The 16,588-nt window shown below is 59.9% G+C and overlaps 1 protein-coding gene across 1 annotated transcript in view; it reads left to right on the forward strand.

The window, feature by feature from the left end:
• Positions 1–16,588, forward strand: part of SDC3 (syndecan 3) — a 37,991-nt gene that overhangs the window by 17,375 nt on the left and 4,028 nt on the right. The window contains exons 2-4 of the mRNA XM_084873103.1: positions 11,836–11,953; positions 13,606–14,222; positions 15,681–15,972. Coding sequence (XP_084729229.1) covers positions 11,836–11,953; positions 13,606–14,222; positions 15,681–15,972 — 1,027 coding nt within the window. The remainder of the gene's footprint in view (positions 1–11,835; positions 11,954–13,605; positions 14,223–15,680; positions 15,973–16,588) is intronic.

Consider the following 16,588-nt stretch of genomic DNA (forward strand, 5'->3'; position numbering starts at 1 on the left):
ATACTACTTTCTACCCAGCCCAAGCCTGTTCGTAAAGTGGCCAGAATTGTAGGTTCTCCTGGGAGCTTGCTCATCTGCATGCTTTGCATATAATTTGCATAGTCGTTTCATGAAAAAATAGGTTGACATCGGTCTCAATTTCTCTTTCCTCCTCCCAGCTCCGTTGGGGTCCTGTTATTGGGTTTTGGGGGCCCCAGAGAGAACCTTGGCCCAAAGCCCTGGTTTCACACACGGGGAGCCAGGCCAGAGGACAGGGCACGGCCCAGGACTGCGGTGACCGGGGGCAGGAAGTGGGCGATCCCACTCCCAGTGTTCATTGAACAAATATCGATGGGGGTCGACTATATCCCAGGAATACTCTGGGCGCCCGGGGCCTGGGCGTGGCCTCGGCGGGCGCAGCCACCGCTCCCAGGAGCCCCTGGAGGGGAGCCGGACGTCAGACAGTAAACAAGCTAATTTCAGGCGGCGGTGAGCTCCAAGGCAGCCCTGGTCATGACAGGGACGGGTGTGGGGTCACTCGGGTGGACCTGGAGGTCAGGCAGGAAAGGAGCTCTGAGTAGTGGCTCTGTGTCATGTCCTGGCACCTACTCAGTGCAGGACCTGCTCCGACCTCATAGCTGGCACCTCCGTGAGCTGGGAGTCATTGTCCCGTCTTGTCAGAGGGCACACGGAGGCCCCGCCCCGCGAGCTGGGGAGGGGGAATAGCTAACCCACACTGGAGTGTCCCTTGGAGGCGTACAGGCCCCCGGAATGGGTGGGCCCTTGCCCGCTTGTTGGCAGGAATGGTTTGCAGAGCCTGGAGGGTCCATCCTAGTCACCTGCTGGCTAGCCATGGGGTGCTGGGTGGGGCCACTCACCTGAGCCAGGCCACCTGCCATGGGAGCAGGGGCTGACCTCCCTGTCTGCTCATCCCCAGACGTTCGTCCGTCTGTCTGGTGTCTCTGTGCAGGGCCCCGGTTCAGGGATAGGAGGGGCTGTGTGGCCTCTGACACCTGCTCCCCCTTGGGGAGCTCTCTGGGGGGGGATATTGGTGAGGGCTGAGAGGTGGTGTGCACTGCAGTACAGAGGGCCTGGCCTTTAAGGCACAGCTGATCCAGGGTTCAAGTAGGGCCCCGTTGCTGTGTGGCGTTGGGCCAGTTGCTTTACCTCTCTGGACTTCGGTGTGCCCATCCGCGGAATGGGCATAGCAGTGCCTCGTGGTGAGAGAAACGAGGCAGTGCACGTACGGAGAGCCTGGCCCACGGCGAATGCTCCCGAGTGCCGGCTGTAACTGTTGTTCGTGGGACGGGATGGAATGGCCCAGGCTCTCTGGCTAAGAGCCCCGTGAAATGAGGGTTGTGTCACACCCTGGGAGCCTGCATGCACTCTCAGGGGCTCGGGGATTTGCTGAGCACAGGACCTGGTGTCAGTGAGGCCAGGGGCCAGATCCTGCTGTCGCCCACCTCGGATGGGCACCGCGCTCGCTGCCCGGGGGCGGCGTGGGCTCCGTGAGCCGCGGTGGGAGGGGCCCATGTGCACGGCGGGAGCGTGGCTGGTGATGACCGCAGATGGATGACCGCACAGTGGAGGTGGCGTCCCCAAGCAGGGGCCCCTGACTCCCCCTGGGCAGGGGGTGGGTGCGGTTGGCGCTGACCGAGCACATTCCCGACACGCTCACCGTGGGACCCCAAGCGCCCAGAACAGCGCTTGGCACAGAGTAGGTGCTTGTACATACTGCTTGCACTGAGTAGGTGCTGGCGGCAGAGACGGGGAAGGGTGTTCCGGGAAGCGGGACTGGCACGTGGGAAGCCTGAAAGTGCCTGCGTTCCCAGAACCATAAAGGGTTCCGTGTGGGAGGAGCACGGGGGGTGGGCAGCCGGGGAGGAGGCTGCTGAGTCTGCCCGGGGCCTCAGTGGGTGGTCCTGGCTCGGGCACGAGCTGGGGGACAGGAACAAACGGGCAGTGTGACTCCGGGCGGCCGAGGGGGGCTGCGAGGGCAGGTGGCTGGGAAGTGATGGAGCGGGAAGGGAGGAGGGTCCCAGCCTCGGGCTGGGGCGGGGGCTGGCTTTCCCAGGGTTTCGTTGTCACCCTCCGGCGAGCCCTAGGTGACAGCGTGAGCTCTGGGTGGCCAGCCAGCACCCTGACCAGGGCTGGCGGGGGTGGCAGGGCCGGGAACTGGGCCGGCGGGAGGAGACGGCGGGCGGGGGAGGCGTCTGGTGCTGCGGGCCAACGTGGCCGCCCGCCACGTCGATGCCAGGGAGGGGGCGGCCGGGCCCTGCCAGGCAGCCCGTCTGCAGTGAGGCCCGGCGCTGGGCCCGGCCGCCGGGCCCGCCGGCTCCCTCCAGGCTCCCGTGCTGTTTCCTCTGCCGGTTCCTCTGTTTGCTCCTCGGTTTCCTCTGGGGCAGGCCCCACAGGGCCTCGGCAGAATGAGGGGCCGGGGAGCTTCGCAGGCCGGAGGGGGCAGAGCTGGGCGCTCAGAAGGGCAGGGCTCTCCCAGTGATCACAGCACCCGGAGCTCACGGTGGAAAATTGGCAGGTTCACACCCAGGCCCTGAGCAAAAAATGGGAAGCGGTCTGCAGTCCGGCTGCCGGAGAGAGTGCTGGGAGCCACCGGTGGAATTCTGCGTGGAGCCTTGAAGGCAGTGAGTTCATCAAAGCACGATCGAGTCAGGATCAGGGTCTTTATTTATTTGTTGTAACTTCCTTTTCAGAACTCGATGATGATAGTATTAATAGCCAGCGTTGGTTGTGCAATTCATTAACGCGTGGGCACCTGGTCTTTTGCCTCGAACCCCCCAGAGGTGGTGGCTGCCTTTGTTTACCGGGCAAACCCGGCTGAGAGGGAAGGGCCTGCCCCAGCCACCAGGTGTGGAGACACAGCATCCTGACAACCGGGCATGCGGACCCGCGTCCTCAATTATCCTTCGAAATAAGGAAAAAATAAAAGCCTCCGATGTGCACAGAGGCCTTTGAAAGACCCGACTCAGCGGCGTGGATTTGTGAGAACCCCGTTACTGATGCTGCATAATATTCCCGGGCGGGGCTGGCCCTCACTGATTCAACTAGGCCCCTCTTGTTGGGAATGTAGGTTTTTCCAGTGAGGGCTGACTTTTTATTTATTTTGAAAACATACGTATTTTTTATTTTTTTAAAAATATATTTATTTTATCGATTTTTTACAGAGAGGAAGGGCGAGGGATAGAGAGTTAGGAACATCAATGAGAGAGAAACACCGATCAGCTGCCTCTGGGGATGTGCCCGCAACCAAGGTACACTCCCTTGACCGGAATCGAACCTGGGACCCTTCGGTCTCCAGGCTGATGATAGAGCCAAACCGGTTAGGGCTGAAAATACATTTTTATTGATTTCAGGGAAGAAGGGAGAGGGATAGAGAGATAGAAACGTGAGCGAGATTTATTGATTGGCTGCCTCCCTCCGTCGCCACACTGGGGATCGAGCCCGCAACCCGGGCATGTGCTCTGACCGGGAATTGAACTGTGACCTCCTGGTTTATAGGTTGATGCTCAACCACTGAGCCCCGCCGGCCCAGCAACGTTGACTTTTTAGATGTCCAGAGCGTCAGGATCAAAAAGGCCCTTAGAGCAGTGGTCGGCCAACCGCGGCTCACGAGCCACATGCGGCTCTTTGGCCCCTTGAGTGTGGCTCTTCCACAAAACACCACGTGCGGGCACGCACGTCCAGTGTGATTGAAACTTCAAGGCCCATTTGCCGAAATCGGTTTTCGGCCTGGGCGAGTCTTCTTTTGAAGAAGTGGTGTCAGAACACTCAAGAGGCCAAAGGTTGCCGACCACTGCCTTAGAGCATCCAGCTCGACTGTTCATTTTACAGATGGGGCAAGGGGAGTGCTGAGAGGGGAGAAGGAGACTGTCGGGTCCCAGGGGCCGTGGCCTCCTGAGCTGGGACGTTACCTGCTCTCCTGTCTGGCCCAGGGTGGGCATGGAGGAGGGCAGTGCCCGTGGGGAGGGGAGTTCTGAGAGGGTGGTGAGGCCGTGGGGTGGGCAGTGGAGAGAGAGAGTGGTGGAGGAGGCGGGCTGGAGCTGATGGAGTTGGGGTGTGGGGTGGGGAGGCCTCCGCTGCCAAGATGTCCAGGATGTTCTCTGCAGAGCAGCTGGCTGAGACGAGATGGGCCCAAAGGGGTATTTCCTGTCCTCAGAGCTGCCCTGCGGAAGGTCTGGGGGTGGGGGGAGGGGTTGAGAATCAGAGTGGAGAGAGGGTGTGTCAGTGACAATGCATGCCTGGGCTTTTAAAAGAAAGAAAGAAAGAAAGAAAGAAAGAAAAAAAAAAATATATATATATATATATATATTTATTGATAGAGGAAAGGAGAGGGAGAGAGAGTGAAACATTGGTGTGAGAGCGAAACATAGATCAGCTGCCTCCTGCATGTCCACCACCGGGAATCCTGCATGTCCGCAACCTGGGCGTGTGTCCTGCCCGGGAATCAAACCGGCAACCTTTCGGTGCTCAGGAGGGTGCCACACCAGTGGAGCCACACTGGCTAGGGCTGATCGTTTTCTGGGGGGATGGTCTGTCACTTCCAGGCTGGGTCCTGGGTTCTGGGGCCCCTTCCCCAGCAGATGCAGCCTTCCCGCCCCTCACCCCCTCCAGCAGCCAGTGAATGCGGTGGGAGCTGGTCCCCGGCCAGGGCAGCTGTGGCCGGGCGGGGGCGGAGACCATGGCTTCCCCTCCCCGGGCCAGGCCGTCCATTGTGTAGCCCGGGCTGTCCCGCTGCCCGGAGCCTGGCCCAGGCCCACATTCCCGCGGTGACGCTCCGGTCTCCGGGCTGGAGCTGCTGAGCGTGAGGGGCACCGGGTTCGCACAGCGCCGAGGGTTTTTGGGGACGGGGACTGGCGGGGAGGAAGCCCAGGCGGATCCACGGGTCTCTCTCTGCACAGACCGCCTGCTCCCAGGAGCTGGTGGCTAAGTCCCGTGTGTCTTTGGACAGATCACCTTACCTCTCTGAGTGCTGCTTCATGTGGTCATTCCCCACCCTGCCCCTGTTCCCCTCCTGGGGCCTCAGTTTCCACATCTGTGAGATGGGAGAGTTACAATCCGTGGTCACTCGGGCCTTATGGTTTAGTCCTGAGCCCGGAGGCGGGAAGGTGGAAATACCAACAGGTGGCCAGCTCCTTGTCTGGTGCGTTATCTCTCGTGACTCTCACAGCTGCTCTACGGGATATGCATTATTATTGTCCCCATTTAACCAACTAGCAGGGTTTCCCAAACCTTTGACATGTGTACCCCCTTCTATAATTTTCGTAACGCTGAGTACCCCTCGTACTCATGAGAACGTAGGCTTAGGCGCAGCTAATTCCCCACCAAACTCCGGTGCAACGCGTACCCCCACCAACCTCTTCCCGTACCCCTGGGGGTTCGCGTACCACACTTTGGGAAACACTGATCCTGAACTAGAGTAAGGACGTCCTGATTTAAAACTTTTTTTTTTTTTTAATATTTTTTATTGATTTTGTACAGAGAGGAAGTGAGAGATAGAGAGTTAGAAACATCGATGAGAGAGAGTCATCGATCAGCTGCCTCTTGCACACCCCCTACTGGGGATATGCCCGCAACCAAGGTACATGCCCTTGACCGGAATCGAACCCGGGTCCCTTCAGTCCCCAAGCTGACACTCTATCCATTGAGCCAAACCGGTCTCGGCTGATTTAAAACTTTTTTAAAACGGCTTCGGACGAGGGACAAATTGTTAAAAAGTCGGGACTGTCCCGCCCAAAGCAGGACGTCTTAAACTAGCTGCCCAGAGAAGTTAAATAACTTGCTCAGAGTCACCCAGCCAATAAGCAGAGTTGGACATGAACCCAAGACTGAGTCTGAAGCTGGGATCCCAGCCCCTGCTCACCCGCCAGCCGCCAGGAGAGCGGTGCCTGCGTCTGGCTAACGCCGGGAGGGAAGCTCACGCAGAATTAATCACAGCGTTTATTCCCGGCGTTGGCAGCGTGGTTAGCGCTCACAGGGTGTCGGCTCCCGGCGGCCTGCCAGCCGACCTAATTTGTGCGTCTGCGTCTGTGTCTGTAACTCACCCTCTCCCCTCACCCGCCTCTCCTTTTCTCCCTCTGCTCTCTCCCCTGCTGGGTGGCCGTGGCAAGGCCTCTCAGCCTCTCTGGGCGTTTGTACCCTCATTTGCAGTGCCGTCGTCCCGATTCTATCCCCCCATGAGGATGGGGAGGCCTCACTGAGGTCAGGTCTTCAGAAACAGCGATGATAGAAATATGGACATCTATCTAACAATAATCACAGCTACACTGACTGGCTCAGGTCCAGGTGTTGGGTCCAGTGCTCGGCTCATTACCTACATGATCTTTTTTTTTTTTTTTTTTTTAAGACAACTGCCTATTTTATTTATTTTTATTTTATTTTACTTTTAAAAATATATTTTATTGATTTTTTATAGAGAGGAAGAGAGAGAGATAGAGTTAGAAACATCGATGAGAGAGAAACATCCATCAGCTGCCTCTTGCACACCCCTTACTGGGGATGTGCCCACAACCAAGGTACATGCCCTTGACCAGAATCGAACCTGGGACCTTTTAGTCTGCAGGCCGACGCTCTATCCACTGAGCCAAACCGGCTTCAGCTGCCTGCATGATCTTATTTGATTCTCCTGGCAAGTCTGTGAGCGGCATCCTGTTATTATCCCCATTTTACAGATGAGAAAACTGAGGTTGCAGAGCTTAAGTGGCTTGCCTGCTTTCCCTTGAGTAGCAAGGGAAGCGCTGATCCATTCTGGCCTCCCCTCTGTGCTGTCCTGTTGGAGGACTGGTGGTGGGGGTTGGGCATGAGAGACCCGGACCTCTGGTCTTGGCAGAAGGCTGCGGGCAGAGGGAGGTGCCCGGCTTTCTCCTGGACGGCGTCCACCATCCTCAGTGCGTGGCTGTGAAGCAAGGAGGCTTACCTGACATCCAGCTGCTTCGGTGCCTCACCTGACACTCTGTGGGGAGGGTTCTGTAGGGGTGAGTGGTGAGCGAGGGGAGCCCTCTGGCTGCTGGGGGGGCCTGAGGTGCCTCCAGGGTGAGGAATGGTGGGTGATGAGGGGACGTGAGGAAAGAGGACAGGGCCGTGTCAGTCCACTGGGAAGGGTGCCACCACGTCCCCCTGGCATTGTCTGTGCTTGAATGTGTCAGGTGTCATGCACGGTGCCCATGTGTGGAGGGGGCTGGGCTGCAGGTGTCCGGGGCTGGTTGGGGGCAGCAGAGAGGGGTCATGCATAGGGTGGGGCGGGCGCCTTCAGGAACGTGTGGGTAAGATGGTGCGTGAGAGCAGGTGGGGTGTTTGTTGGGTGCTAGAGTGTGTGCACAGTGTGCATAGACATTGCGTGTGTGTGGATGGCTCTGGTGGTTCTGAGCTGGGGTCATGCAGGGGTGCGGGGGCCGTGGGTCATGGGTGCCGGAGCCCTGGGTAAGCCGCGGGTTGGGGACGGCCCTGGGCAAGGGTTCCAGAGACCGAGGACCTGTTGGTGCCTCAGCCCCGGTGTCTGCGCCTATGCAATGGGGACAGTTGAGCTTTGGGCGGCCGTGAGGGCCGGAGGAGGCACCGGGCAGGGCGGCCCTCGGCTGCGGTGGGCAGAGCCGGTGGGCAGGGACGCTGTGGCGGCTCCACGGGGGTCTCAGACCCTCACTGGCTGCCCAGGGGCCTCCGGTTGGCTGATTGCTCCTGGGACTGGCCATGTGGGAAGCAGAGGTCATGCTTCTGCTGTAGGCACCCTCTCCGTGTCTGTGTGTAAGGGGTGGGGGTGCAAACAGGCGTTTCCAAGTCGGGGCTCGGTGTCAGCCCGCAGGCGTCCCTCCGAAGGGATGTGTGCGGTGAGTGGTGGGACAGGGAGGGGACGGTGGGTGCCCCGGGTGAAGTGATGAGATGGTGCTGAGGTTGTGTGAGGCATTCGTGGTGTGGTAGGTGTGGACAGGGTGCATTTGTGTGTGTGTGTGCGCGCGCGCACATTTGCACATGTAGCTAGGGGTGTAGTACGTGGGCGATCATGGGATGGTCACCCACTTCCCACGTGGCTCTGTTGTCTAAGCGCTAAGGTAGGCACGCAGGTTGGGGTCAGCAAACATTGCCCATAATTACTATGTGTGTGCACGCCGGAGTATGAGGGCATAGCTGTGTGTTTTATAGGGCGTGGCTGTGTGTGCTGGGATGTGTGTGTGGAGTGTGCATGAGAATGGCACTGGATTGTCTGTTAGCCGCAGTGTGCGTGTGCGTGTGCGTGCGTGTGTGTGTGTGTGTGTGTGTGTGTGTGTGTGTGAGGCATAGGAGAGTGTGAGTTTACCTGGAGGAGGAGTTCAGTGAGGGTCATGGGGAGGCCAAAGGATCCTGGGCATTCTGAATCAGTTCTCCTTTAAGGGAATGGAATAATTATCATGCTAATTATGCATGGGCATGCAAATGAGAGGTCATTTGGGGGTCACAGGCTGTTTGTCACCGCCCTCCTCTGGCATTTTGTGACTTTTGAGGCTTTCCCTGCTGCCTCCCAGGCTGTTCTCCGCCCCCATCTTTTCCCTCTGCCCTTTTGTCCCCCTGGGAGCCGCAGCCACAGCAGCACCCGGGCGGGCCCCACTGGCCCGGGGACGGGTAGCGCTGGCACTCGGTCACCTTGGGGGGAGGTGCTGGGCAAGATGGCATTCTGCGTCCCACCTCCCACCCCTGCAGGGGCTCCCAGCGCCTAGCTTCCCAGGGCAAGTTCAGGGGCGACCGCGCTATTGGCCACCCTCCCTCCCCCCCACCCCCATCGAGGGGCTGCGTATTTTCTGGAAAGAATGCTCTCCTGGACGCAGGTTTGGAAAATCACCGAGGTGGCCCCTTCCCCAGCTTTGTCTGGTGAGTGTGAGTCTAAATTAAGATGTGAGAGAATTCTCTCCCTCCACTCTTCCCCCTCCCGCCCCCCGGACTCCTGACCCCTGGCCTTCGCTGTCCCCGCCTCTTCGCCCCATGGCTCTGCCCTCCCCCCTCCCTGCCATCCTCTCTGTTCCTCCGTGATCTCTCCCTCTCCTGCTCCCCCCCACCCCCCGCCCTGTGGGGAGCTGGAGCTCCTGGTCCTTAGCATGGAGGAGATGGTCGTCATGGTAACGGTTGTCATGTCAATGGCTACTGATCTGGGGATGAATGGTATCTAGGTGAGAGCTACCTGCGTGGAGGCTGATGGGTTCACAGGAGGCTCCACGCTTGTCTCTGAGCCTCAGAGCTACACTGTATGCACCCCTTACCCAGTGCCCGCCCCCCATGCACGTGCCTATTTGTGCCCAAAGACACGCCAACACACGCTACCCTCTGTGGCTGCCTTTAGGTGAGTGTGTGTCTGTATATGTCTTCTCTGTGTTTCTGGGTGTCTCTGTGTTTCATTTCAAGGGTCTGTGTGGCTTTGGGGTGGGGGGGTCTCTGGATTTTTCTGCAGGTCTTTCTGGGGTCAGGGTTTCGGGGCTGCTGTGTGGCACTTGTCACCGAGGCGCCATAGGCTGCCCTGCTTTGGCTCTCACATTCACCCCTGTTTGGAAGTCCCTGGGGACCACAGACTTCTCAGAATCTCTCCTCCCAGCCAAAGAGCTCTCTGGCCTGCCTGGAAAGATGGAAAGACAGTGAGGGTGGCCCCACCCAGGAGTGGAGGCTGAGCCCTGGTCCCACTCAGTCCCCGTCCCGCTGGGCGGCCTGGGCAGGAGCCGAGTCTCTGGCTTCAGGTAATTTGCCTCAGAACTGAGCAGAGTCTCCCAGGGACTCTGGCTCAGCTGGCCCAGGTTCGGAGGCTGGCAGTGTGGGGAGCCTTCCTTTTAGCCTTCTCACCCCAGGGTGGGTGTGGGGGGGGGGGGCTCGGGGTTGTTCTGGGCTGGGTGGGGGGAGGGTGGGGGCGGTGGAGCCGGGAGCTGGGGAAAGTTGGTCGGTGGGTGCGCGCTGAGCCCCTGGAATGTCTCAGAGGAGGAAGCCCAGCAATTAGTCACGAGAGCAATTACACTAATTGTTCCACTCCATGACTCACTGGTAGCAAGTAAACACTGATTAATTCATTACTCTGAGACTGTGTGTGTGGTGGTGGTGGTGGTGGGGGTAACAGGGGCGGGGCCGGGGAGGGGGATCTCCTGGCCCCCTGCCCAGGCTCCCGCCCTGCCTGGGTAGGGCTCTGGAGCAGGTGGTGGAGGCGGGCAGGGAGCTGGGCTTGGGATCCTCTCTCTGGCTCTGTGTGAACTCCATAGGGGCCTGTCAGGGCGGGTGAGGGCTAATCCAGTCCCTCTGCTGCTCACATGCCCTGCATGGCTTCCATGCCAGCCGGACGGTGCGGGTGCCCGGCCTGCACTCAAAGCCATCAGGTGGCCACGGGAGGCCTCTGTGAGCCTTCTCCAGCCTCAGCGCGCCCTGTCTCACCTGCCACAGCTCAGAGCAGTGACAGAGGTGAATCCAGCAGCAGGAAACACTCTGGAAGATAAACCAGGAGGGCTTCTCGGAAGAAAGGGCAAGGGGTTTGTGGCACAGAGATGGAGAAGGAAGAGTGTTCTAGGTGGAGGGAATGGTGTGAGGAAGAGGCAGCAGAGACCAGGCCTGTGCCAGACACGGAGGGGCCAGGGCGGCTGGAACCGGTGATGGGCTGTGCAGAGGGACCTGGATGAGGCTGGAGGCGGCAGGACCAGCGCCAAAGCACAGGCTGTGTGTGTGTGTGTGTGTGTGTGTGTGTCCCCGAGCCTCTGTGTGTTCTGTGAAGACTCCAGTGCGAACCTCCCGCTCTGAGCAGCAGGAGTCAGTCTCGCCTTCCTCTGGAAAGCCCTCAGGGGCAGGCGCTGCGGCTGGGCTCCGTCTGGAATCAGGTCAAGGTGTGGCCGGAGGTGGGCCGAGCCTGCTCCTCTGGGGGGGGGGGGGGGTTGCAGGCCTGTCTTGGATGTCTCAGTGCGGCTCCCAGCCCAGGGTTGCAGGAAGGACCCAGGAGCCCCAGTTCTCCGTCTCCCCAGGTTCTGATTGTGGCGGAGTCTTGGGCCTGGTGAGCTGGACCCTGGGAGGAGCCCCTCTCTGCTCTCCTGACCCCCAGAGACCCCGGGGCAGCCTCAGGCCCTGAGCTGACTCCGCCTTTGAGATCCTTTGTGGGGAGGTGAGAGGAGCTGACCTCTAGTTTGGGGGAGGACCTAGGGCTGGAGCCTGTCCCCCCTATCCATGGAAATTTATCCATGGAAATTCCCTCCCAGAGCCCCAGATCTCAGCAGCGCCATGCCTGTCTGCTGGGGCTGATGGTCCTGTCTGCTGGGGCTGATGGTCCTGTCTGGATTTTCAAGGTGTAAGACGCTGGGTCCCAAGCCACATCTGACGTCTGACGGTCACATCTGGGGCCCCTGGGCCTCCGCTCTGTCCTCTGGAAGAGGGCCCACGTGGAGGGTAGCACTAGCCTGTGCCGAGCACCTGCTGTATACGAGGTGCTCAGCCCTGCACACCTCTTAGCACGTTACGGGACAGGGCAGATGCTGTTGGCTCTGAGTAATGAGTAAACTAAGGCACAGAGAGACCAAGTAACTCGCCCCACGTCCGGCACAGATGTAGTAAGTGGTGCAGCCAGGACTCACATCCAGCATTCCGGCTCTAACCCTGCTTCTGCCGCCCAGTGGTTCTGATCCGGGGGCAGCGCAGCGGTGGGTCCTCCGTGGTGGCGGTCAGCAGGACGGGCTGCTCCCCTGGCCCCCGGGCTGCTCCCCTGGCCCCCGGGCGGGCGGGCAGGAAGTGGTAACCACGCCCACCGGCTCCGCCCACCTGGAGGCCACGCCCGGCACCGCCCCTCTGTGCCCCTCTGTCCCCGTGGGGGTGTCCGGCCTGCGGCCTCCGCGCTGAGCCCAGGCCCCTGTCCGCCCTCCGCAGACGCAGCGCTGGCGCAGCGAGAACTTTGAGCGGCCCGTGGACCTGGAGGGCTCCGGGGACGACGACTCCTTTCCCGACGACGAGCTGGACGACCTGTATTCGGGGTCCGGCTCGGGCTGTAAGTACCGCCCCTTCCCTTCGTGCGAGCGGGGCGGGCTGGCCACGTCAGTCTGCCTCCTGTCCCCACGCAAGGCTGGTCCCAGGCCACAGGGCCCCGCAGGCTCACTGAGGCGGTCGGGGGGAGGAGGGGAGGCCAGGCTGGGGTGCCCGTGGGCCTCACGCTCCCGGAGGGCCAGTTGTCCTGGGGATGGAACCAGGGCCCTACGGCCTCCACGCCCAGGACTCGCAGCTCAGGACTCGCAGCTCCCTCGGCTCTGCTCTGTGTCCTCGCCTCCCGGTGGGAACCGACACCCCCCAGGAGCCCGGTGTTCAGTGCTGCTCCAGCACTCGGGGGAACTTGGCGGGGCAAGTCCTCGCCCACCTGGGAAGGGCCAGCGGAGTAGTGTGGGTTCAAATCCCAGCTTCACCACCCAACAGCCGCAGCACCTTTATAAAGCCTTTCCTCTCAGAGACTTATCTGTGAGAGGTGATGTACACAGAGCGATCCCTGAGCACATAATCATCTGGCCACTCAGTGTATATCCTATGTAGTAAAAGGCTAATATGCAAATTATCCCCTCGACCAGGAATTAGACCAGCAGGCAGGCTGGCCAACTGACCCTGTCCTCTCCCCCTGGCCAGGCTGGCTGGACCCCACCCATGCACGAATTCATGCACCAGGCCTCTATTATATATATATATATATATATATATATATATATATATATCCGATATATATCCGTGTATATGTGTATATATGTATGTATATATGTGTGCATATGTATATATGTACACACACACACACACACACACACACACACACTCTGAGTGGCCAGATTATTATTCGTTCAGAGATCATAATAGTCTGGCCTCTCAGAGTCTATGCACCTTCTTTGCGGAGTCTGGAGGGCTTCCGCGTAGGATTCTGGCACGGAGAGGGAGCTCTGCGCGGTGTGGCTGGGTCTGAGCCCAGGGAGAGGACAGGACGGGCCTCGGGAGGCGGTGGGAGGTGTGCGTCCACAGAACTGGCCCTCCGCCGCCACCTGTCTCCTCACTTAGCTCACTCTTCAAAGCCTCTTGCCAGTTCATTTTCATTAACTTCATCTCTGATGGGTCCGGCCTCCACTCCCAACCTCGCGGCCCCTCCTCGCTCCTCCTGCGCCTGGTTCAGCCCCGAGGAGCTGCCTGCAGCTTCTTTCTCCTCATTTCCACCCAAGTCCCTTCCACTTGACGAGGCTTGAGTCCCCCAGATCGCTCAAGCGTTCCCTTGTAGGAAGCTCTCGTTCTACCCCTGCCCTCTGCCTGTGCCTCAGGGAGCCTCCTCCCAGAATGCCCTTCCCCTGCTGCCCCAACCTCTGGTGAGCTTTGCGGCCAGTCGGCCCTCCCACTGCCTGGTTCAGCCTGTGAGAAGCTCCAGGCTGGGTGGCTGGGGCAGTCAGAGAGGGCTTCCTGGAGGAGACGGTCCCCTCGAGGAACTTGGGGCTAGGCAGAGAGGAGCAGGGGAGCAGCCGCCTGGTAACCCCTGGCCAGACTCTGCCTTCCCCCTCTCCCTCCTCTTGTCCTGGGAGCACCGTGCAAGGAGTGAGGGTTGGGAGCTCATCACGGATGGCCATTGCTTCCCTGGGCTCCCCATGCCCGGATCCCTAGCTCTCTCCTCTCCCCACCCCTCAGACTTCGAGCAGGAGTCAGGCATTGAGACGGCCATGCGGCTCAGCCCAGACGTGGCCCTGGCAGTGTCCACCACACCGGCCGTGCTGCCTACCGTGGACGTCCAGCCCGTGGGCACCCCGTTGGAAGAGCTCCCCTCCGAGCGCCCCACACCAGAGCCAGCCACGAGCCTCCCGGTGGTGACGGAGGTCCCAGAAGAGCCCAGCCGGAGAGCCACCGCCATCTCCACTCCCATGGCCACCACCGCCGCCACCACCACAGGGGCCCCGACCGTGGCCTTGGTGCCGGCCACGGCGGCCACCGCCGCTCCCAGCATCCCCGCAGCACCCCCTCCCACGGCCACCACCTCTGTCGAAAGGACCACCGGCGTACGGAGGCTGCTTCCTCTCCCCCTGACCACGGCGGCCACGGCCCCGGCCACAACCCCAGAGGCGCCCTCCCCTCCCACCACGGCAGCTGTCTTGGACACTGAGGCCCCAACACCCAGGCTGGTCAGTTCAGCTACCTCCAGGCCAAGGGCCCTTCCCTCCAGGCCAGCTGCCACCCAGGAGCCTGGCACCCCAGAGCAGAGCACCCTGCCCCTGGGGACCACTGCCCCCGGACCAACCGAGGTGGCTCAGGTAAGCCAGGGGGAGGACAGGGAGTGAGAGCAGAGGAGGGGGCCGGGGTCTGGGGACGGGGCATGGAGCCGGGCAGAGGTGAGGATGGGAAGGTTCTGGAGATGAGCCAGACTGGATGGGGAGGGCGAGAGAGGGATGTGGCTGGAGTGCCCCTGCTGGGTGTGAGTCACAGGATGAGGATGGAGGGTGAGAGGGAGGGGGATGGAAGAGAGATCAGGCCGGGTGTTAGAATATTCGGAAGGAACAGGGTGATGTGTGTGCTGGTGGGGATGTGTGTGATGTGTGTCCAGGGCCTGCGTGTTCTGTTAACAGCGCAGACTCGGGACCCAGGCAGCCGAGGTCAGAATTCCTCTGCCACTTTTAGCCACGGGACTTCAGGAAGCCATCGAACCTTTCTATATCTTCTATACTTCTGTTTCTTTAAAAAAAAAAAAAATTAAAAAAAAATTATTTCAGAGAGGAAGGGAGAGAGAGAGAAATACATCAATGATGAGAATCATTGATCGGCTGCCTCCTGCACGCCCCCTACTGGGGATCAAGCCTGCAACTCGGGCATGTGCCCTTGACCGGAATCGAACCTGGGACCCTTCAGTCCGAAGGCCGACACTCTTATCCACTGAGCCAAACCAGCTAGGACTGTACCTCTGGTTCTTTATCTGTGAAAGGAGAAAATAAGGATGCAAATCATAGTGCTGAGAGAATTAAGTTCCCTGACATATCCACCGGGCTGAGGACAATGCCTGGCCGCGGTCAACAAAACACGTGTTTCTGTATTATTGTCATAGCACTGGTGGTGGTGTTAGTCTGAAGGTGTCTGAGTGAGCAGCCTGCCCCTGGGGACCCCTTGTCGCTGGGTTGAAGCTCAGTGCTGTGTACTTGACCTGTGCCTTCTCCTCTCTCTCACACCGGACACCTGGCCCCACGGGGCATCACACTCTGCAGTTGTGCTCTCAGACTCCCCTCTAGACTAAGCGACTCACCTCCACCTCAGGCATGTGGACTGGGGACCCGGTCCAAGTGTGTCCCAGCTGCACCCAGAAGTCCCAGAATAGACACTCAGTCCCCCAAGGCAGTGGGAAGGGGACGTGACGGAGCTGGGATGGGGACAGTAGGTGGCCAGGGGAGAACAGAGCCAGTGTAGCAGGAAATGGTGAGGAACACAGATGCTGGCGTTGGATAGATGTGCATTTCAGTTCTGCTGCTTCCACTTACTGGCTGTGGAAGAAGCTTTCCTCCTGAGCCTATTTCCTGTTCTGTGAATTGGGCTTCACAATACTTCCTTCATATGAGGGTAAATGCTCATAATGTGCTTGGCACAGTGCCTGCACAGAGGGTGCTAGGTAAGTGCTAGTCCACTGTGTGTGTGTGTGTGCGTGTGTGCGTGTGTGTATGTGTGCGGCTGCCCTGTGGCAGGGGGTGCTGGGTCTGGCGCCTGGGCTCATGCCATCCTCTCTACAGACCCCAACTCCAGAGTCCCTGCTGACCACGACCCGGGATGAGCCGGAGGTGCCAGTGAGTGGGGGGCCGAGCGGGGACTTTGAGCTGCCAGAGGAAGAGACCACGCAGCCGGACACGGCCAATGAGGTGGTGGCCGTGGGCGGGGCTGCGGCTAAGCCATCGCCTCCACCTGGGACGCTGCCCAAGGGGGCCCGCCCCGGCCCTGGCCTCCTGGACAATGCCATCGACTCGGGCAGTTCGGCCGCTCAGCTGCCGCAGAAGAGCATCCTGGAGAGGAAGGAGGTGCTTGTAGGTGAGACATGGGCCCAGGAGGAGCTCAGGGTGGGGCAGCTGGCTGGGCCTCGGTTTGCCCTCCAGGAGCCCTGGACGGTGGTCAGGGTGTGAGTTTCCTAGGAGCCTAGTTACCCAGGACCTGCCCTCGACCTTCACCCATCTCAGGGCCTGACTCTGACTTCATGTTACCTTCAGCACCTTCCTCAGCACCCGCTGTCCCCAGTTCAGTCTTGGCCCTTGACCCCCGTTTTTTTTTGGGCCACACTGGACCTTCCTCCTTGGGTCTTGATTTCTGAGCCCATTCGTTAACTTGATCTGCCCCTAGCCTTGACCCCAGTCACTGAGGACCTGCCCTGGCTGAGGCTCCTGAAGAGTCTGGACACAAGGTCCAGTCCCCACTCCCCACTCCCCACTGAGGAGGAGCAGTGTGGCCTCGGGCAGGTCCTTCCCCTCCCAAGGCTCCCCTTTCATCCTCTGTAGAATGGAGATCATCGTTTTGCACTAAATTCTTAGTGCACATCTGTTCATACGTTAACGCCTCTGGTTGGGATGGGTGGTAGTTGAGTTGGCAGAGTTGTTCTTTCCTAACGGTATAGGAAATACTGGAGCATCTTTCCCCTGACGATGGGGACCAC

The sequence above is a fragment of the Pipistrellus hanaki genome (genome assembly GCF_964339955.1).
Source record: "Pipistrellus hanaki genome assembly, chromosome: 2".
Classification (NCBI taxonomy): domain Eukaryota; kingdom Metazoa; phylum Chordata; class Mammalia; order Chiroptera; family Vespertilionidae; genus Pipistrellus; species Pipistrellus hanaki.